This window comes from Erythrolamprus reginae, chromosome 1, assembly GCF_031021105.1.
Source record: "Erythrolamprus reginae isolate rEryReg1 chromosome 1, rEryReg1.hap1, whole genome shotgun sequence".
Taxonomy (NCBI): Eukaryota; Metazoa; Chordata; class Lepidosauria; order Squamata; family Dipsadidae; genus Erythrolamprus; species Erythrolamprus reginae.
This window is the reverse complement of record NC_091950.1, coordinates 184,034,885-184,057,231: the sequence shown is the minus strand read 5'-3', so window position 1 is coordinate 184,057,231 and position 22,347 is coordinate 184,034,885. Positions and strand designations below refer to the sequence as shown.

At 39.8% G+C, this 22,347-nt stretch overlaps 1 protein-coding gene across 3 annotated transcripts in view; it reads left to right on the top strand.

Annotated features, from left to right (window-relative positions):
• Nucleotides 1-22,347, top strand: part of LOC139156261 (prolyl endopeptidase FAP-like) — a 63,807-nt gene that overhangs the window by 28,123 nt on the left and 13,337 nt on the right. For all 3 annotated transcript variants that reach the window (XM_070731648.1, XM_070731646.1, XM_070731647.1), the window contains 9 exons: nt 1,971-2,015; nt 3,371-3,475; nt 3,576-3,646; nt 5,020-5,073; nt 6,457-6,575; nt 11,572-11,619; nt 14,483-14,581; nt 16,614-16,683; nt 18,412-18,606. In XM_070731648.1, coding sequence (XP_070587749.1) covers nt 1,971-2,015; nt 3,371-3,475; nt 3,576-3,646; nt 5,020-5,073; nt 6,457-6,575; nt 11,572-11,619; nt 14,483-14,581; nt 16,614-16,683; nt 18,412-18,606 — 806 coding nt within the window. The remainder of the gene's footprint in view (nt 1-1,970; nt 2,016-3,370; nt 3,476-3,575; nt 3,647-5,019; nt 5,074-6,456; nt 6,576-11,571; nt 11,620-14,482; nt 14,582-16,613; nt 16,684-18,411; nt 18,607-22,347) is intronic.

Below are 22,347 nucleotides of genomic sequence, written 5' to 3'. Positions count from 1 at the left end.
CTGAACAATCTTACAGAAACCAACAAAAGTTTGTGTATCTATCATTTGAGTTTATTGAAATGAGTTGAATTGAATACTTTATTTAGCCAAGAGTGATTAAACACACAAGGAATGTGTCTCTGATATAGAAGCACACAGTATACAACAACAATGGAAGAACTAAAACAGCGTGTAACACCAACAGAAAATTAGAAAGATACAAAAGATGAATAAAACAATATCATGATCAATGTCCAGTTCAGAAGAAATCAACACCTCTTCTACTGGTCACTTGATGAAAATCGAGTCCAAACTAATGTTCACTCATGCAAAGAAAAAACTTTGAAGTTTTGGAAAGAACTGTGGGGAAACCCAGTGGAACACAATAAAACTGCCTGTCAAAGGTATTCAAAAACAATCAACATGAAATAGAATGGAGAATATTGCAATAACAACTGTTATGGTTGCAAAACAAGTAAAGAAGGTCAAGAACTGAAGCACATCTGGCCTGGATGAAATGTATGGATATATATATTTCTATGCTACCAAACTAGGGAGTCAGGGTGTTTCACAACAAAAGCGAACATGAATCAGTGTAAAAACAATTCAATTTAAAATAATTGCAGCCATCCATCCATTCATGGGCCAACCTTGCTAGTCATTCCCCTGTGGTCAATGACCCCAGGTCTGTCAGAAAAGCCAGGTCTTTAGGATTTTTCAGAAGGCCAATACAGCACAATGATGGCATTCAAGGATGCTATAAATCATTATTGAGAAAGTAGCCTGTGTTTGAATGGGTCCTCATTGTCTTATGCTTCTGTCTGATTGAAAACTCTTTAGCAGTTGTTCTGTCTGGGTCACTCCAGAAGCCAATACCAACCCAAAAAGAGAAGCCAGACACACTGGTAAAAGGCAACGGCAGTTTATATAATTCAAGGAAAACACAGGTAACAGAAAATGTCCTTACAAACAGGAAAAACGCTGGAACTTCAAATATATACACGAAGGGAATAGTCCATGAAGCAATACCAGATTCTTGCTGCCAAGACGGAGCTGTAGATAGCAAACAGACGCCTCCCACGAGTCTTCCAGACTGCGAGGCCACAAGCCAAGATCACAGACGCTGAGAATCAAAACAGGTCACCGCAACTCCAATTGATAACATTCCACATGGCTTCAAGGCCTTGTCTGCCTTTTAAACCCTGATGATGAGGACCACACCCAAACCCAGCTGCTTCTAATTCAATGGTGATAATATCTCTTTAACTGTTCCTTTCGTTGCTCTGAACGTCTCTGTCTCATGTCAATGACAGCTTGTGTGTCATCACCTAATGACTCCAAGCTACTGGCTGGGGAGAGGTCCCCCCCCGGGGCTCTCATGCTGTTCTCCTTCATCCCATTCCTGACTCTCCTCTCCCCCATCCGACTGTTCAGCCCCCTCCTCTGCACTCTCATCCTCCTCCGGGCATGGAGCCAGCAGAGACACAGCAGGTCCCTGAGCAGCCTCAGGCTGAATCACAACAGCAGTGATGGCAAAACTTTTTTCCCTTCGGTGCTGAAAGACCATGCTCGTACACTATTGCGCATGCGCGAGTGGCCACACCCATAATTCAATGCCTGGGGAGGGCGAAAACACTTTACCCCACCCTCCGGAGGCCCTGTGGAGGCCAGAAACAGCCTGTTTCCCAACTTCTGGTGAGCCCAGTAGGCTCGTGTTTCCCCCTCCCCAGGCTCCAAATGCTTCCCCTGGAGTTGGGGGAGGTAAAAACACCCTCCCCATCTCCCTGGAGGTTCTCTGGAAGCCAAAAACACACGCCCAGAGCCAAAAATCAGCTGGCCAGCACACACATGCATGTTGGAGCTGAGCTAGGGCAGTGGCTTGTGTGCCACCTGGGGCCCACGTGCCATAGGTTCGCCATCACTGCTCTATAGCATTAATATGTCAGATTTCTGTTTGCATCCCAACCATGTTGCTTTCTTTGATTTGACAGAATCGGCAACACATAGAAGAGAGCCACACAGGATGGACTGGTGGAGTATGGCTTCTATGCTCTTTCTACTTTTGGTGTTATCATAAGAATCATTTCATTCTTTATTGACTTTTTACCATGCATCTATAAGTTTCTGAGAAACCAAAACAAGGCCATCTCCGTGAAACTGGAGAGGTGTAAGAATTCACTCCTGCTTTGCCAACCCCCTTGCCTGGGGAAGCCAGCAACCAGCTTCTTAGGCAAAATGAGGAATCAAGCAGCTGCAAGTTTTGTGCCGTAGTTAAACTTATGGCAAGGGGGAAACAAAATCTCAGAGCGAGTGTTGACATTGTAAAGCAAGAAAGCCAGAAGTGATTTTTGTAGTGCTCTGGCTTTGTGTCAAGAGTTCAGTTCCGCTTTGCCTGGGCAGTCCCATTGCAGACTTGCTCAGGTAAAACCTAGGAAAATGCTCCCATGAGATCATAGAGATAGCTAAACTGTTGATCTTCCCATCTGTCAAAATTTCCACTAACCACAACATCATAGCAGTGTTCAGGGGCTGCCACAAAAAAGAGGGGGGGGGGCTGTTCAACCTATTCTCCGAAGCACCTGAGGGCAGGATAAGGAGCAATGGGTGGAAACTAATCAAGGAGAGAACCAACCTAAAACTAAGGACATTTCCTGACAGCGAGAACAATTAATCAGTGGAATGATTTGCTTATAGTAGTTTTGAGTGCCCTATCATTGGAGGTTTTCAATGAGAGATTGGAAGTTCATTTGCCTGAAATGGTATAAAGCAGGGGTAGGCAAAGTTCTATGACTTGTGGACTTCAATTCCCAGAATTCCTGAGCCAGTCATGCTAGCTCAGGAATTCTGGGAGTTGAAGTCCACATGTCATAGAAGAGCAAACTTTGCCTACCCCTGGTATAAAGGATATCCTCCTTGAGCAGAAATTTGGAATAGAAGACCTCCAGGTCCCTTCAAACTCTGAAACTCCAACTACTTCTGTAATCATTTATTTATTTATATTTCCACATTTAATTTATTTATTTTGGGGAGGGGATGTTATAGACATCCACTTTTCATTTTGAGAACCAGCTGGGTCTTACCTCCAAGTAAAAATGTTAGATACATTGTAAATCCCTAACGGACGTGTTTTCACTACAGTATGAAATTTGTTCCGCTTTATGGGATAAGGGCGGAAAATAGTAAGATCAGAAAGCATTGCTAAATTTTTACTACAGTAAATATAGTACAATATATTTAATAAACAGTATATTTTTAATAAATACACCAAACAATAAAATTTTTATGCAGTAAAATATGTACTGTAAATATATATTTACTATATTTTGCATAATTTTCATTCACTTCTCAAAGATATTAATTCCTGCTTCAGTTTATTATTGTTGTCTCTCAGTTTTTTGTTTCAGCACCCTCTTTCACTTCAGATGCCATGTCGTACTACAAAATTTTTAGCGACCAGAATGGCTATAAACACATTCATTACATCAAAGATTCAGTGGTAGGTCAACCGAAGAACCAATTTAAGCTTCCCCTATGTTGCAATGTTGCAGATGTGCTGTGGAATAAGGTACCTGACTTTAAATGTGTTGTTTTTGTAGGAAAAAGCAGTCCAGATCACTAGTGGCGAATGGGAGGCCATATATATTTATAGAGTAACAAATGATGCAATGTAAGTATCCCACTTGCATGGTTTCTTGGTCAATTGCCTGTCAATTAAAATCATATGCAAGAATACAAGAATGGTTTTTCCATTAGCCTTGCGGATGAACTCCATTTTTAAAGATCTTTGAGAGTCATTCCATGTGATTAGCTACAATGGATTCCCCTCAACAGCTATGGCCTGGAAAGGCCTCAGAGTTAGAGTTAGCCTACAGAGGAAAAAGAATTTCGCCTCCCTCAACTTGTGCATCCAGTCATAAACATTGGACATGATTAGAAGGGTCTAATAGCATCTTCCTCAATAATATAAAATCACTATTATATATGTGGTATTACCATGCTCTGCATTATTTACTCATTTGGGCATAATAGATGATTTCAATCTATTCGGAAGCCTATCTGCTGAAGAGGGTTTCTCACAATTTGGACCGGTTCATTCAAACCAACAGAACCCATTGGTGATGTCACGGAACTAGTGATGGGCAAACCCAATGGTGTTCGGGTTCGGCAGGTTCGGACGAACTTTACACAAAATTCGGCCGAATCCGAGCCAAATCCGAACTCGAACCCGAACGGGGAATCCCTCCCTTGAAGAGATTCCGGGGGCGGAGCTTTGACATCACCGGCAGGTTGCTAAGGACGCCAAGGTGATCACTTCCTGGATTCAAAAACTGTAGCTGTGAAAAACCTTGTGCCACTAATCTTGTTTTATATTGCACCTCATTATTGGGTAGTACTTTCTTTTTGTATACCCACTTACATCCCACAGCTTTGCTGCACTGTGGCAACATCATAGATGTGAACACTTCATGTTCTTCCATGGATTTCATTTCTTTGTCCATGGTTTCTCTCCATTGTACTTGTTTAACTTTAGGTAATGCTAATACAGTACTTCCTTACAGTTTCTTAGCTCATAGCATATATCACACACTTTTACTTTACTAGTAGAATACTTGTCAGGTGGAATCCATAGCTCTGACCTGTGTTTCAATCCTTTTTGGCTTCACATCTTGTTCAGCTTCTCCTTCCTGAATGCTGACAGCTTCACTAAATTAGTTACCTTCACTAAGTGAGTTACCATCACTAAATGGATCACTATCACTAAGTGAATCTTTCCAAAGATTTACATCAATTTATTGTATTAAAGTTTTATAAGAAAACAAAATAATTGGGCAGGAAAGTAAATCAAATCTCAGTTAGCAGACCTAAGTGGCTAATAATTTGGATAAAACAAAAATCTAGAAATAATGGGAATTTCCTGCCTGGCTGGAACTGTTCATGTTGTTTGAGCATTTTCTTATGAATCTTTATAATAAGTAACATTTTGTCATTTCATTCCATGGTGAATACATAATTTATTTGCTAATGGCTATTGCCTTCCAGATTTTATTCAAGCAATGAATTTGAAGGTTACCCAGGAAGAAGAAACATTTACAAGTAAGCTGCTATCAAAACTTCTGCAATAGAAACCTTACTATTAAGTGTAAAAAAAGTAAAGAGTACTTCAGGTTAGTGAGTACAATTCACCAACTTCATCAAAGCTATGTAGTTTCTTTGGCTCATAAATTGCAAGGAATAATCACTATATCATATTTCCTATTCAAATTTCTTATCCTGCCTATCAAAGACTACTTCAGCTTCAACCACAACAACACAAGAGCACACAACAGAGTCAAGCTTAATATTAACCGCTCCAAACTTGACTGTAAAAAATATGACTTTAGTAATCGAGTTGTTGAAGCGTGGAACTCATTACCGGACTCCGTAGTATCATCCCTTAACCCCCAAAATTTTTCCCTTAGACTATCCATGGTTGACCTCTCCAGATTCCTAAGAGGTCAGTAAGGGGCGTACATAAGTGCACTAGAGTGCCTTCCGTCCCCTGTCCTATAGTCTCTCCTATATCTCGTATTTCTTCTCTACTATATAACATTCATTGTATTATTGTATATTGGACTAAATAAATAAATAAACAAACAAACAAACAAACAAACAAACAAACAAGTAAGTAAGTAAGTAAGTAAGTAAGTAAGTAAGTAAATAAGTAAATAAGTAAATAAATAAATAAATAAATAAATAAAAATACATAAAGAGAATTACTATAATATTAGACATAATGGAGGCCAAATAAAGTAATTATAGTTGAATAAAAACATCTTTTAACATACTCCCCATGTTTCCCCAAAACCAAGACCTTGTCTTTTTTTTTTTTTTGCCACCAAAAAAGGCACCAGGTCTTATTTGGGAAGAGTGTCTGCCACTGATTCACCTCACTTGTGTGTGTTGCCCACAGCCTCCTTTTCACTGTCAGAGACCTTCATAAACTTCTGCAGATGGAAATGCTGCCATGGCTTTCCTAAAGGCCTCTACAGATGATAACAGAGCTCCAGATTGATCCAAAGTGCTGTTATCAGCTGCAGAGGCTTTCAAGAAAGCCTTGCCAGGCTTGCTGGCTGCAGAAGAAATGGTATGTGAGGACTGGCTGCAACTGTCCAAAGGTAAGTAATAGGGCAGCTCCTACCACCCCATCCTAACCCTACCTTAATTTTTACCCATGCACCCTGGAGTGGCAGGGGCATTAATTAGGGTTTATCTTGGAAGCAGGGCTTATATTGGGCGCATGTGTAAAAATCAAGGTAGGACTTACTTTCGGGGTAGGTCATATTTTCGGGAAAACATACTAATCCACATAAACATCTTATCGAAAATCCACACCTTCCTATAGTAAGGAAACATTGGAAAAGACTGAAAGGGATTGGGAACATCTTTCTATATATAAACTGTGTTTTTTTTTCTAAATCTGCTTCTTCTTTTTTTCAGAATTGGAAGGAATACTTTAACAAAGCAGTGCATTACTTGTAATTTACGAAAAGAAAGATGCCAGTATTATGGAGCAAGATTCAGTGATAACGCCGACTATTATGCACTATTCTGTTATGGTATGTCAAATTTGTGGGTAAATAAAATCCTAATAGCTTTTTCAAGTCACAATTCACTATTTCTACTTCAAAGCACCTTATTAGCAGTAAATGAATGTGTACAATATTAGGTTCACTTCTCTGGGAATAAGCCCCAGTGAATATCATGATGTTTACCTTATATCTTTAGATACAGAAAGTACCACCCAGATGTTATCATAGCTGGTTGTGGTGAGGGTGGGGATTGTTTACAATTGGCTTGTTGCCAGTGAATGATTTCCCTCCTTTATGATAGATGGTTTATTATTTGGAATCCTGTATATGGAGTTGGATTCCGTCTCTGGATTGGGCCTGGTGGATAGAGTAGTAATAGTACATACGTATGTACATACATACATACATACATACATACATACATACATACATACCGTGTTTTCCCGAAAATAAGACACTGTCTTATATTAATTTTTGCTCCAAAAGTTGTGCTACGTCTTTTTTTTGGAGGGTGTCTTATATTTCTCAAATAAGACAAATTCACAGGCAGAAAACCTGACACCCCCAAAGAAAGTGTACCGTATGGTACACTGATTACGGTATGGTACCTGTCAGTTTGGCACCCACACACACAAACGACAGCACTTATATGGTACAACAGTATACTCCCACTATTGCAGCTTCCGGCCACCAGAGGAACTACAGTCTACAAACTGTAGTGGAGACTGTAATGCCGATGAGACAGCAGCAGACTGTGTCTGTTGTACTGGACGGTACAAACCGATGGAAGGGGCCAGCAGGGGACGCCACATTATTACGGTACTGCTATGAACAGCTTTGAATGGTACCGTATGTTTTTCCACCGTACCGTATGTAAACTTGACTAGGCCTTATTTTCGAGGGGTGCCTTATATTAGCAAATTCTGCAAAACCTCTGACATGCCTTACTTTCGGGGTACGTCTTATTTTCGGGAAAACAGGGTACATACATACATACATACATACATACATACATACATACATACATACTTCTTTTACAAAATAAAATAATGCCATTCAGTTTACTATTATAAAGGTAATTTAATGTATAGTCTAATCATCTGGAAAATTAGGATAGTGCATTTAAGGGTTAGAAATCATCTGTATCACTTTCTAGTTATGAAATGGCAGAGACTCTGAGAATATGACCAGGCACCGTAATCTTTCATCATTTGAAACAAACTGTAAGACAAATTAAAGCCACAGCCATTGATTAAGTGAATGAGTTGGTTTTGATATGAGGGAGTTCAAATAAGTTTTAGAATGTAGGAAACTGTCTTATGCCGTTAGAATGTGGAGCCATCAAATCATGAGGATGAGAAAGAGAGGCAACATCTATGCATGGTTTCAGCCAGGGGCATTTCTCCACTGCTCTGGAACCTGAACTCCTAGAAATTGAACCTAGAACATTTTTCACCCTGAACAAGGATTTTGCAATCTCACTTTATGGAATCAGGAAAGGCTTTGTCAGACCAATGTTCTGGCTTAGTTTCCTAAAATAAACTTTTAAAGTAGATTCTTTGCTCCCATCCCATCAGTGCAGAGACACCTTTTAAGTCATTTCTGGGTTGAAAGCAGTGGTGGGTTGCTCCCTGTTTGATACGGTTCTCTGAATTGGTAGTGGTGGCAGGAGGCTCCACCCATCCACTTGGGACACTCCACCCACCTGCTTGGGATGCTCCGCCCACCCATATGGGACATTTCTGCGCAGAAGTGTTGTGCACACACATGTGTGCAAACCAGTAGCAAAACCATTTAGAACCCACTACGGGCTGAAAGAATTAACCAGTGACATCACCATTTTAAACAGTATTTAAAATCCATTTGAAATCAAAGTAAAAATAAAATAAATTATAAAATAAAATGCAGATTACATAAAAAGAGAGAAATCTGGGTGTAGCCATATTGGTGGATTAGTATGGATGAATGAAACTGATGTTTGTACATTTTCCTCAGGTCACATTAGGAAGAAAATAATGGCTCTACAGTTTTTATCATATATTTATGCTTTGTACAAGGTGTACAAGCATTGCAAATGACGACTATGTCACTAGCAAAATTGCAAACATAACTAATCATTCACATCACTCATTCATCTGTGCCAAAATTGTATCACGCAGGGAATGTGCTCACCTTGAGAAATGAGTTGAGACAACTTATCGAGATTCTTTTGTGCATGGTTTATTCTGTGCTCAAGTTATGTAACCATTTAGGTATCTTTTCATCTGGGTGACTGAAGAGAACTGTATAGAATGCAAAGGTTAATTTTCTACCTTATTCTCAGCAACACTGTTGGTACACCCAAACACACACACATACACACAGAGAGAGAAAGAGAGAGAGAGAGATTGCTACAGATGCTCAGAAGTAAATTTCTCAATGCTAATAAGAAAAGGAATTGTTTTAATTGCTGTTATGGGTATATATGATTGGATAGAATGACCAAGTAATCACATAAAGTGGTGGATTGCAGATGCTCCAGAGAGAACAGAATTGAAAAGGGCAGTGGAAATTATTGGCCAAGAAGGCTTTGGATTCCCACATAATGATGGGGAAAGAGATATGATGGGAGAGTTTTGGGTGGATGTTGCAGGGGAAGAAAGAGAAGGGCATTTTGATGCCAGTCCTCACTTCTACCCTAACCCCCTGACCTCTGAGTCTTGATGCTAAATTGCTGGAAGCCTTTGTCTCTAGCTGCTACTAAAATGTAAAATGCTCTCTCTGTAACAAGACCTCTTTATTGAAGATAACCTTGAAGGTGAACTTGTGTATTTCAAGCTAGGCATTAAGTTAGAGCCTTTGCTTTTGAGTACTCACAAAACTGGAGGTTGAGTGTCCCAGGTGAATGCTGTTCAGAGATTTTAATCTCCATGAATTATAGACCATGTCAGGAGTGATTCAATATTTAATGGCCATGTCTCAGGACATCTCTTGACGCATACAAACATGCATATATTGGACCTTGAAGTAATTAGTCTGTGAAGTGAATATGGAAGACATTTTTGTGATATCTTTGTCATACAGAGTTTACTGTTTGGTCATCCTAAAACTTGCCACCATTGCTAATCTCAGCAGGGGGAGAGGATTTATTATTATTATCATTAGGCTTGAAGTAAGCGGCTAGCTTGGATGAGAGAGCGTCCCAGGAAACTGAGTTCGCCGGTTCAGGGTCAGTGAGGGTTTCTGCCAGCTCAAAAATCTGTGTGCCACAGTAATTGAGGAAAAGGGCACGCTTGCAGCCGCTGTTGGAGTCTTTCATGCCGGCCGCTTCCAAAAATATTTCAAACTTCGCCATGTAGGCTGTCCAGGTCATTCTTTCTGGGTCAAAGAATTCAGGTGGCTGGACTAACGATGGAGTAGCCATGATAGCACACGGAGGGTCGATTTCCTCGTCGCCAATGTAATAACTCTCAAAGCAAGGTTGAATCAAACAAGGTTTATTTCGCTAACAGGACAAGGAAGTCAATTCAGTGAAGAAGCAATGGAGTATTGAGAGCTCTATACAATGACAGTTCTCCTATTTATACAATCTAGGCCAGCAACAGGGCAGTTTTACAAAGATACATTTTTAGCGCCAAAAGAAGGCAACCAATCAACATGCAATAAACAAATCTGAACTTTTGACTTTTACCCTGTCTGGGTAGGTCACCCAGGCAAATATCTAACTATTATTATTATTATTATTATTATTATTATTATTATTATTATTATTATTATTTAGATTTATATGCCGCCCCTCTCCGAAGATGTCTGCCCCAGGAGTCTTGAGTCATGGATTTCCAGAAAGCTCTGGTCGAATATCTTAGCTACTAGATTCACACAGCTTTCAAAAAGATATATTTTTTCCAATTGGCCCCTCTCTGGGCACCAGTCCTTTGCGCGTCCTGATTAATGGAGGGACTTTAAGAATGAAGCAATAGTGAAACATTAATGGGAAAAAAATATGTATGAACATGGATATAAACCGAATTTAAGGCCTAAACCATGGTAGTGTTGAAAGAAATATCCATCTGGTTCAGTTCCAAGCCAGGAGAAATACACTGTATTCATGGAGGCTGATTGGAAAGATGGTTTAATGAGGAAGCAGAAGCACATGGGTGGTTCTGGTGCAGCTGACCACATGGAATTGAGAGTGGGAGTATACCTTCTCTTGGGCTTTGCACTTGAACTTCCTGTTCCTATGCAAGAACATGTATTCTATTGGCTGTTGTCAGACTCCAATTGTGCCATGTACAAATCCTACAATTTTGTCTGAGCGAAGCTTGGTTAAAGTTTGGTTGAAGGGACTTGTTGGTCAATTCCTATTGTGGCTGAGAGCGAATCCTACCTTTGTTCAGGCCTTCAAGCAGGAAATTTGCTTATGAATAGAGCTAGCTATATCTTTATCTCTTAAGTGCTGACATCTATGGAGGAGTATTTAGAAAGATGGGGGCTGCTTTCCAAGAGCATGTTTTTTTCATTTGTCATCCAGGAAAATATAATATTCTGCCTTTTTAATGTTTCTCAAAATATTTCATTCTTCTAGGAGAGGGTGGGTGCTAACTTTTTACAGCAGTAAGAATGACAAAATGGCATCAGGTTTGCTTAGGGCCATGAAGTATTGTCAGATATGTTTTTGTACCTGTGGAATCCCAGAAACTGGATAGTGTTCTCTATAATATAAATGCAAACATTTGTCAGTTGAATCCTGCAATCCCACTATCCATTGTAAAGGAGCGTCAATGGGGCAGTTTGTAGAAACATTGAGGAAGTTACTTCCAGTGTAAATTCAGGTCTCTATACATCTACTGTCATTCTAACATCCAACTGGTCTTTGCAGCATGCTCAAATTAAAATGTTAAACTTATGCGAGGAAAAACTGTGAGTGATAAACAAATGGGAGTAGGCAAGTAGCAAAGCAATGAAATGATTTTCAGTAGTGATAATATGTTTCAGATATGCTGTTTTAATGGAGATTCTTTTTTTATTCTAATCAATACTGCAGGCCCAGGCATCCCCATTTCTATTATATATGATAACAGATATGACAAAGGTAAGAATGTAAGGACTTGTTTCTTCTCTCCGCTCAAAAATGTATTTATTTATTTTATTTTTTATTTTTATTTTTATTTTTATTTTATTTTATTTGTCAAGCACATATTGGTAGCATACAAAGATATAACAATGTTTATATATATATGATACTAGTAAGGGAGAAACACTAGGGCAGGGGATGGAAGGCACTCTGGTGCACTTATGCACGCCCCTTACTGACCTCTTAGGAATCGGGAGAGGTCAACAGTGGATAGTCTAAGGGTAAAATTTTGGGGGTTAGGAGATGATACTACAGAGTCTGGTAGTGAGTTCCATGCATCAACTACTCTTGAAGCCCTGAGCATTTCAAAAGGAAACTGTTTCCTGTCGTCATCTGCATCTTGTAGGTTGCTTGCCTGTAGAAAAATTCTAAATTTGGACATGTATGATGTCCAGGATTCCGAGTCTGAATTGAAGAAAGGTGGTGGTGGAGCCATGACCGAACTCATGGTTGCTTGGTGGGAGTTCGACCTCCTCGTCGTCACTGTTAAATCACTGCACCGGAAACTTCTGTTGAACCATAACACGTTTATTCAATGAAACACAATGAGCAAGCGTTCTCCTGCAATGCAATTCCCAACAAGGGCAACGGCTAACCCGTTGCCCTATTTATACCTTTTCTTAAGCGCGGGCTTTTCTAACTGACAACCGTTTAACTTTGGCGGCAGCTTACATTTAGCCGCGTCTTAACCAATCAGTGAATTTCTTCAATTATTTAAACGAACACAACATAAACTTTTATTGAAAGGAAAGTGATAGCAAGACTAAGAAAACAAGATCTGAGGATTCCCCATGCAATTATGTTAAGTTAAAGCAGTTAGAAAACCCTCCTCTCAGTCCAGTATTGAATATCCCAATCCATATGGTGCAAAGTTGGTTTGAGAATTGCAGGCTTAGAAGGTGATAAGAAGTTGTTCTCTGCTGTCGCATGCTGGAGGCTACAGAGCTGAGACAAAAAAAATGGCCTTCCCCACCTTACATTCCAAGAAGATAAGTCAAAGTACAGGGTAGATAAGCAACAGGAAAAAGGTTATAAACTAAAAAATGCACCCAGGCCCCCTCCCTCCTGGGAATGGAACTTGACAAAGGGTGTCAAAGCCTAACCAGTTTTACACACTTTGAGGCTAATCTTAGCTGCTGTGGGCATAAGGAGAAAAGTCATATTTCAAAACTAGCGCAGCTAAGACCAGCTTCAACCTGACTCATTAGGATGAGAAGAGATAAAGGCAGTGCTGGGCCCCAGCCTCAATGGTGGGGAACGCCATTCCGGTGGTGGCCATGTAGCGCATAGGCTAGCACCGGTGGCAATGCCGGGTGTGCACGCGCCATTGGTTCTTCCCCGGGCCTACTCCTGCCCTGCCCTGCCATGAGCATTGCCTTCCCCCACCATTCACCCCTCGCTCGCCACTCGTGCCAGCTCCCCCCACCTCCCATACTGCCGTCGTTTGCCCCAAGAGCGAGAGGCGAGTGTGGCAAGCAGGCGGTGCAGGAGCAAATGGCAGCAGGCAGCGGTGAGCTGGCACTTACTTGTTTGCCCATTTCCAGGTTTTTTCGCTTTCGTACATGTGCAGAGGTGAAAAAACCCAGAAATCACGCTCACGCAAGATTCAGCTTCTGCGCATGCAGGGAGGAAGGGGCACGCCCCCGGCCAGTTCTGCTAGGGCCAGGAATGGTAGCCCGCTCCTAGATAAAGGCCCTGTCATGGGTTACTGTGGGGAAAAAATGCCAGAGCATTTGTTCTGTGGTTAAGCACAAGCGAGGATAAGATCTTTGATTCTGATGGTCAGAGTGATGAAATGTTTTTACACTTTATCTAAACCTGACTTGTATTGCCCCGATTGCAAGACAGAAAGGAAAATATTCCATTTAGGTTAGAAACTATTTGGCTTTCATAATCCGCTTCCGTAAAGTTTTAGGCACATAAACCTGAAAAAGATATAGACTCTCTTTAACTATTATAATACTGGTTTCACTATTTATTTGTCTGCTTTGTCGGTTAAGGAAATATACAATAAAATCATGATACAGTAGAACCTCAGGTCACGAATGCTTCTGACCTTGACCAAGCAGGTGCTGATAAAAATATCCGCTAAATGTTTCACTCAGGTCACGAACACATCCTTGGGTGACAATCAAACACAGCTGAAATGGATTATGGTCATGACCGGAGGTTCCACTATATAAATACTTTATCATGATTAACTTCTTTCATTCAATTAAATACTTAACAGAGTATATGAAATGAGCTTAGTAAATTAATATACAGTGTCCCCTCGATTTTCGCGGGTTCAAACTTCGCGATTAGCCTATGCCACGGTTTTTTAAAAAAAATTAATTAAAAAATACTTTTTTTCCCCTATACCACGGTTTTTCCAGCCCGATGACATCATATATCATCGCCAAACTAATAATTTTTGCAAATAAATAACAAGAAAAATAATTATTGTTAATAAATAATTATGTTTATAAATATCAGGATTACTAAGTGTCTTTATCAATGGTGAATACCAGTAATAATGGTGAGTAAATGGTTGTTAAGGGAATGGGAAATGGTAATTTAAGGGTTTAAAGTGTTAAGGGAAGGCTTGTGATACTGTCCATAGCCAAAAATGGTGTATTTACTTCCGCATCTCTACTTTGCGGAAATTCGACTTTCGCGGCTGGTCTCGGAACGCATCCCCCGCGGAAATCGAGGGAACACTGTACTCATTTAAATTTAACAGACTTTACGTTTAACCTTTTATTAGTATTCAATTGTGTAACATTTCAAGAACAGAGAATCAATGATAAATATATTTCTAATTAAAAACTTTTTATATAAGAAATTAAAGTCTTAGAAGACAATGCAGATTTGGAGTCTGCTCTGCAAAAAATCAGTTTACCAATACAGAAGATTAACAAACTTGAAGTGGATGGCATAAGTAAGTATTATTTAATTTTCACACCTAATTTTTCAGCGTATGCACAAAAACTAAACAGTTGCCATTTTAAAATGTACGGTGCGATATCTGTATTTAGATCAAGAAACAGTACAGTAGAGTTTTCCCTTCAACGGTGTATTAAGAAATTAATTCCTGGAATCCTATATATTAATAGTCTATTCTCAGACAAAGACTGCGTAGTACAGAGCTGTGCAATGATGAGGAAAGGACTTAGTTGTATATTTTTAAGATTGATCTGGAGAAAGGAAATAAAGTTAGTCCTCAATTTATGACCATCTATTTAGTGAATATTTGAAGTTACAATGACTTATGGCCAGTTTTCACACTTAAGATTGTTGCAGCATCCTCATGTCATCAAAATTCAGGCATGCCACAACTAGCATATATTTATGACAGTTTCACTGTCCTGGGTTCATATGATCACTTTCCCATCTGGCTTCTGACGAGCACAGTCAATGGAAAAACCAGATTTGCTTAATGACTGCATGATTTGCTTAACAACAAGGACAAGAAAGGTCATAAAATGAGCAAAACTCACTCAGCCACTGCCTTGCTGAGCCACAGAAATGCTGGGTTCAATTGTGATCATAATTGAAGGACTACCTGGGAGACTATTTTTTTTTTTTACATCTTTGCAGATAGCATCATCTGGCTGATCTTACCTGGGCTTAGGAGCTAATCAGCGTCAGACCTTATTAATGCTTAAATCGGATACTGAAAAAAAAAGAACCACAGATCCCCTTTACTTTTTCCACGCTCCTGGGTAGCTGTAATTGCAAAGCGACTTTAACATTTTTTTTAAAAAAGGAGTGGATGTGTATTATTATTATTATTATTATTATTATTATTATTATTATTATTTATTGGATTTGTATGCCACACCTCTCCGTAGACTCGGGGCGGCTAACAACAGTGGTAAAAACAACATGTGACAATCCAATACTAAAGCAGCTAAAAACCCTTATTTTAAAACCAATCATACATACAAACATACCATACATAAATTGTAGAAGCCTAGGGGGTAAAGAATATCTCAGTTCCCCCATGCCTGACGACAGAGGTGGGTTTTAAGAAGCTTACGAAAGTATTCCTTGTGTAGGTCAAAGGTCATATTAATGGGCACGCCCAGATATTCCAGAAACCGCACATGGGATATTTATTAGTTCACATTATGCTGTTAGCATAGGTTAGCGTGTATTTATTCAGGCTTTGCAGTTACGGACTACTGGGTAGGCCTGGAAAGTTGAGGGACAGTTCACGTTCTCAAGAACAGACAGTATTATATGAAATCATGATAAAAGATGGGGAGTACTATCTGGCACCATTAACACATTCTTTTACCTAGCTTTCTCACAAGTTTCTTGTAAACTTCCATTGCTATACCCGCAGCCTTATCTATGATGTTGGCATGCTCATAAATTACAGCATCACGTAAAAGTGCAAGCATGTTTATTAGCTGCATTAGGTCATAGAAAACAGAGAATTATAAAAAGGTGCTGTGTGAAATAAGTTGATGTATAAGTTTAGGCTTAGTTAGAATAAGTTGCTTCTTTTAGTTCCTTTGGCTTCTTTTGGTTTTAGATTTTTCCCAAAAAGTTTGGCTTTTTTCACCCTGCAATGATCTTTGTCTATTTCTGAATCTACTGCAATTCAGCACTGTAAGCTAAATTGGCAAGCTGAAAAAAAAAATCCTGAAACACAGCAATAGAATTCTAAATTCTATATAGTTGCCCAGAAAATTACATAGGCAAATCATGAAGTTTTCGGAACTCGATCAGACTTTATAAGGCATCACAAACCACAGCTGTCATAATAGAAAATGCAAGCGTATAATGGAAAATGCAATGTGGCATGCATGATTAAAAAGAAAGGCCTGCAATGGTGATTAATCTGCTTGGCTATCAACAATGCAAACTTTGCAGCCACAAGTATTAACAATGGGATCTTAAACTGCCACAGGAAGTTCCACACCAAATTCATTCATTCTCTCCCCTCTCCCTTTTTCTTCTAGCTTTATGGTACAAGATGCTTCTACCTCCAAAGTTTGATCGATCCAAGAAATACCCTCTTCTTATACAGGTGTATGTAACATTTTATTCAAACTTTTTCCCTATATACCTTTCATACTGTCGAAGTTATCAATAGTTTTGCAAAGCAAGCCACAGCACAATGGGATTAGCAATAGCACTTAGACTTATATATTGCTTCACAGTGCTTCACAGCACTCTCTAAGCAGTTTACAGAGCCAGCACATGCCCACAACAATCTGGGTCCTCATTTTACCCACCTCAGAAAGATGGAAGGCTGAGTTAACCTTGAGTCTGGTGAGAATTGAACTGCTATATTGCAGGCAGCCGGCAGGCAGCAGAAGTAGCCTGCAGTACTGGATTCTAACCATCGTGCCATTGTGACTCAATGTATTATTTTATTATTATTATTATTTATTGGATTTGTATACCGCCCCTCTCCGCAGACTCGGGGCGGCTAACAACAGTGGTAAAACAACATGAACAATCCAATTAATAAAAACAACTAAAAAACCCTTATTATAAAAAACAAAAAACCAAACATACACACAAACATACCATGCATAACTTGTAGTAGCCTAGGGGGAAAGGATAACTTAACTCCCCCATGCCTGGCGACAAAGGTGGGTCTTAAGTAATTTGCGAAAGACAAGGAGGGTGGGGGCCGTTCTAATCTCCGGGGGGAGTTGGTTCCAAAGGGCCGAGGCCACCACAGAGAAGGCTCTTCCCCTGGGGCCTGCCAAACGACATTGTTTGGTCAACGGGACCCGGAGAAGGCCAACTCTGTGGGACCTTATCGGCCGCTGGGATTCGTGCGGTAGAAGGCGGTTCTGGATGTATTCTGGCCCAATGCCATGTAGGGCTTTAAAGGTCATTACCAACACTTTGAATTGTGGAGAATGCAGAGGTTCCCAAGTAAAATCCTCTTCATCTTCAAGAGGATGTAGGAAATTTTTAGTATTTGCTGCCACTACCTTTGTTTCTTCAGGAGCTCAAGGTAACAATTTTTCCCATAACAGCTCTGTGAATAGACTGCCAGACACTTTCTTTTGGTCATTGACAAATAAAACTCTGTGAGATATTTAGAAAATAAAAAGGTTGCTGGTCCAAAGCTACTCAGTGAGCTTCTTTGCACGAGGGTAATCTCAATCATAATGGCTTAGGACCAGATTACTTACGGGACCTTCTCCTGCCTCACATACCCCAGTGGCCAGTCAGATCCCACAGAGTTGGCCTTCTCCAGGTCCCATCAGCCAAGCAATGTTTCCTAGTGGGGCCTAGGGGAAGAGTCTTCTCTGTGGTGGCTCCAATCCTTTGGAACCAATTCCCCTCAGACACTTGCATCACCCCCACCCTCCTGGCCTTTTGAAAGGTTTTAAAAAGACATCTTTGCTGGCAGGCCTGGGGCCGTTGAGCACTGACATTGCACACTGGCTGATAGTATGACTGCGATTGGATTTGGTTGAATGGTTTCAACTGTCTGGGGTTTTAGACTTAGGTTTTATGTTTGGGTTTCATAAATTTGTATTTTGTATCCGATTTTATCTTGTAAGGCATCTTGAGTCCACTGGAGAAGGGTGGCTTAGAAATCCAAATGAACAAACAAACAAACAAATAGTCTAAAACTTTAACCACTGTGTCATTCTGCATTTGAGAAGTAATTCCAAAACTCGAGTGAGGAGGTCCTTCATCATTCCATTTTTCTTATGCTGTTTATTAAAATTTTTAGGACCAGGGATGTTAACGTAGAATGCTTTAAATTCCATTAATATTTTCCTGTAGGTATGGAGGGCCTTGTAGCCAAAATGTGAAGCATACCTTCAGTGTTAGCTGGATCAGCTATCTTGCAAGCAAAGAAGATATTGTGGTAGCCCTCGTGGATGGCAGAGGAACTGCTTTCCAAGGAGATAAAATGTTGCATGCGGTCTATCGGAAACTTGGGGTTTATGAAGTTGAAGATCAAATCTCAGCTGTAAGGTAAGAATCAGGAGAGATTTTGCATAGGATAGATTACAGCCCTTCTAGGAGTAAGTCCATGAATAGCCGCTGAGATTTATTCAGTGCTGATCATGTTTGATGCTAAAGAAATATATATTAATAAATTAGTTATACCGAATTTTTCAAAGTATAAGATGCACCGGTATATTAGACACATCTTAGTTTTTGGGGAGGAAAATAAGGGGAGGGGGGAACTGCCTATCAGGTATTCATCTGGCTAACATCCTTAGACTGGTCAGCTTCAGCACATTATTTTATCCCCAAGTTAGGGCTTAAAAAACCCTTATTCCGAGTGAGCAGCAATGAAAAAAAACCTGCAAAGACTTATGCCTGGGGGAAAAAAACCTTTGGAGAGAGTAGCAATGAAAAAGCCTGCAAGCTGGTAAGAACTGAGAAGATTGTTAGTGTTAAATATGCATTGAAGCAATGTAAATAAGTTAAATATGTGTTGAACGTTTTGATTGGTCAAGACAGTGACAGTTGGGTTTCGGCGGGAAGTTGAAAAGTATATAAGGAGCGTCTGGCTCTGTGTTAAAGTCAGTCGCGTTCCTTGCTGAAGTCACTTTCCAAAAGAGCTGAACCTAATAAAGAGTTTCTTTGGAACCGATTGCCTCAGACTTTTCACTGGCGACGTCGGACGGTCGAACCTACGATCTTCCACGATGGACAACCATCTCATTAGGACTGGAAAAAACATTTTTTGGAGCGATTAGCAATGAAAAAAAGCTTGCAAGCCTGCAAGAACCGGGAAGATTGTTAGTGCCTTGTAGCCTGACAAAAAAAAGCTTTGAAAAAGCTACATTCAGAGTATATAATGCATCCAAATTTTCAGCCTCTTTTAGGGGGAGAAAGGATGTGTCTTATACTCCGAAAAATATGGTAAATACTATTTGCCATCAATTTAGTACATATGGGAATATTCCAAACAGTCATGCTAAAATGCTATTTAGATTTGGGAATTTGTCAAAATTGAAACTAAACTAAACGTTTGGCAAAATATTTCCATAGCTTTGTAAAGACTGCCAGATGAGTTTATGTGGCAGTCTTTACAAAGCTACAGAAATATTTTTTATTATTTTTCCTTGCACATCCCGATATTCTTGACCTATCCTATGAATATAACAGTTTTTCTTCTGGAATTCTTGGAAGTACCTGTGGATTTGTTTCAGCAGTCAACACTTAAGAGCTCTGAATATGTTAGGAAGGATATAAATTTGATGCTCCACATGGGGGAAAATAATGTTTGCATGGACCTGTTTTAAAGATGAGAAAAAATTATTAATCTGGCTTGACAAATTGTGAATCAGACGGACTAAAAATAGAACCTAGAGTTCTCACCTCTGCATCTTGCTTGCATGTTCCCGTAACTATACGGATCTCTTATCTCTCTCACCCCATTTCTCCTTTCTGATGCTTCCGTTTCCTCTTTGCAGTTTAAATGCACAGAGTGAAGTAGATGGGGCATTTTACCACTTTAATTTCCATCTTGCTATCGTTACTTTTTTTGTACAATGCAATAGCAGAATTGTTTGTTTTATAATAACCATAACAGTTTTACATTGGTGTCATAAAGTAATAAACTGAAGATACTAGGATGATAGATTTTTTACACATGCTCATTCATAAGTACATTTCATTTTTCTGTACCTATCAAATTTTTTTATCAGCAAAAATATGCTTTAGGATCTGGGATTTTAACACATTTAGTTCTGGATGGGGTGGCACTGTCACAGACAGACCCAGTTCACTACTTGGGGTGGTTTTCCTAGGTTCAGGACTCTGCTTGAGGAGCAGGTAGCAGTCATAGGAATACTGTATTCAGTTCTGGAGACCTCACCTACAAAAAGATATTGACAAAATTGAACTGGTCCAAAGACAGGCTACAAGAATGGTGGAAGGTCTTGAGCATAAAACGTATCAGGAAAGACTTAATGAACTTAATCTGTATAGTCTGGAGGACAGAAGGAAAAGGGGGAACATGATCGAAACATTTAAATATGTTAAAGCGTTAAATAAGGTTCAGGAGGGAAGTGTTTTTAATAGGAAACTGAACATAAGAACAAGGGGACACAATCTGAAGTTAGTTGGGGGAAAGATCAAAAGCAACATGCGAAAATATTATTTTACTGAAAGAGTAGTAGATGCTTGGAACAAACTTCCAGCAGACGTGGTTGGTAAATCCACAGTAACTGAATTTAAACATGCCTGGGATAAACATATATCCATCCTAAGTTAAAATACAGGAAATAGTATAAGGGCAGACTAGATGGACCATGACCATGAGGTCTTTTTCTGCCGTCAGTCTTCTATGTTTCTGTAGCCAGGACAGCCTTTGCACAACTTTGGTTTGTGCACCAGTTGCAGGATTTCCATGATCAGGAGTCCCTGCCCTCAGTCACTCAAGCCCTGGTCATCTCATGTCTGGACTACTGCAATGCCCTCTACATGGGGCTACCCTTGAAGGGCATTTGGAGGCTACAATCGATACAGAGTGTGGTGGCACAGACAGAAAACTTCTATGAAAAAAAGATAATGATAAATTTCCTATTTTGCTCTGCAACCCCATCTGCACTGGTAGAGGAGGCATGCTGCAGATCGCATCAGTGGAGGAATTTCAGCAGGCGGGGTCTTCCATGTTTCTTGCAGGCAAATGGATGGACGAGCAGAGGGATAGATAGATTGATGGACACATATGAAAAAGACAATGGCAGAACATTTCTGCATTGGTGCCAATAATATGACATGGTGTCAACGTTGATTGAAATGAGATTTTTTTTAGTTTAGTTTAGTTTTTATTGCAATAAATATTAATAATACCTTATTCAAATAAGTAAGGTTTTATCGTAAGCATCAACAGGAAAACTCTTCCACCTACTTGAGATATTTTGGTCATTTTCTCTTCTACTTCTCTGTTGCTGTATTCCTTGGTGGTGAGTCTCATTAATTTGAATTTCTAATAATGGGATTATCGTTCCATAAATCTGCTTGCTTCTTAAGTATCATGCATGTTAAAACCAACCTTCCTAATGCCTTTCTTCCTGTGCTTGCTTTGTTCAAATATGGTCCAGGTTCTTGTGACCCGCTGATAAGATCCCAAATAATATTAGCTCTCAATAAGTTGCTAAACATGTTACTTCTTCAAGCTCATGTCTAGACGCCTTTGGACAATATTGACTTCCTACGTTCTTAGACTACCTCTTTGTGGGATAGCCTCATGAAACTTTGCAATGTAACCTTGGTGGGAGCAGATTAAGCTATCCATTAATAGGGTTTGAAGCTGGCTTTCCCATGTCTAAACTCAGAGTTCAACCAATGCTTTCAACTGAATGCCAAGGGAAAGGGGTTTTGTAGAAGATGTTTTTTTCACAAAAAATGTGACATTTTTGCCTTTCCTCAGTCCCCAGGAGCTCTCTGCAGGCTTCCCAGACCCTTTGCCCACCCCATTTTTGTGGGAAAAAACCCAAGCAAAAAAATGGGCCGTTTTTTGCCCCAAAAAAGGGACATTTTTGCCTTACCCCAGCACCCAGGAGCTCTCTGCAGGCTTCCCAAACCCTCTGTCCAAAAATGGGATGTCGGGGTGAGGCTTTGGGACAGCAAAAACAGCTGTATTTGGTGTATAAGATGCACTGACATTTCCACCCTCTTTTAGGGGGGGGAAAGGTGTGTCTTATACTCTGAAAAATACGATAGTTCTAAGTTAATTCTGTATAAAGGATTAAC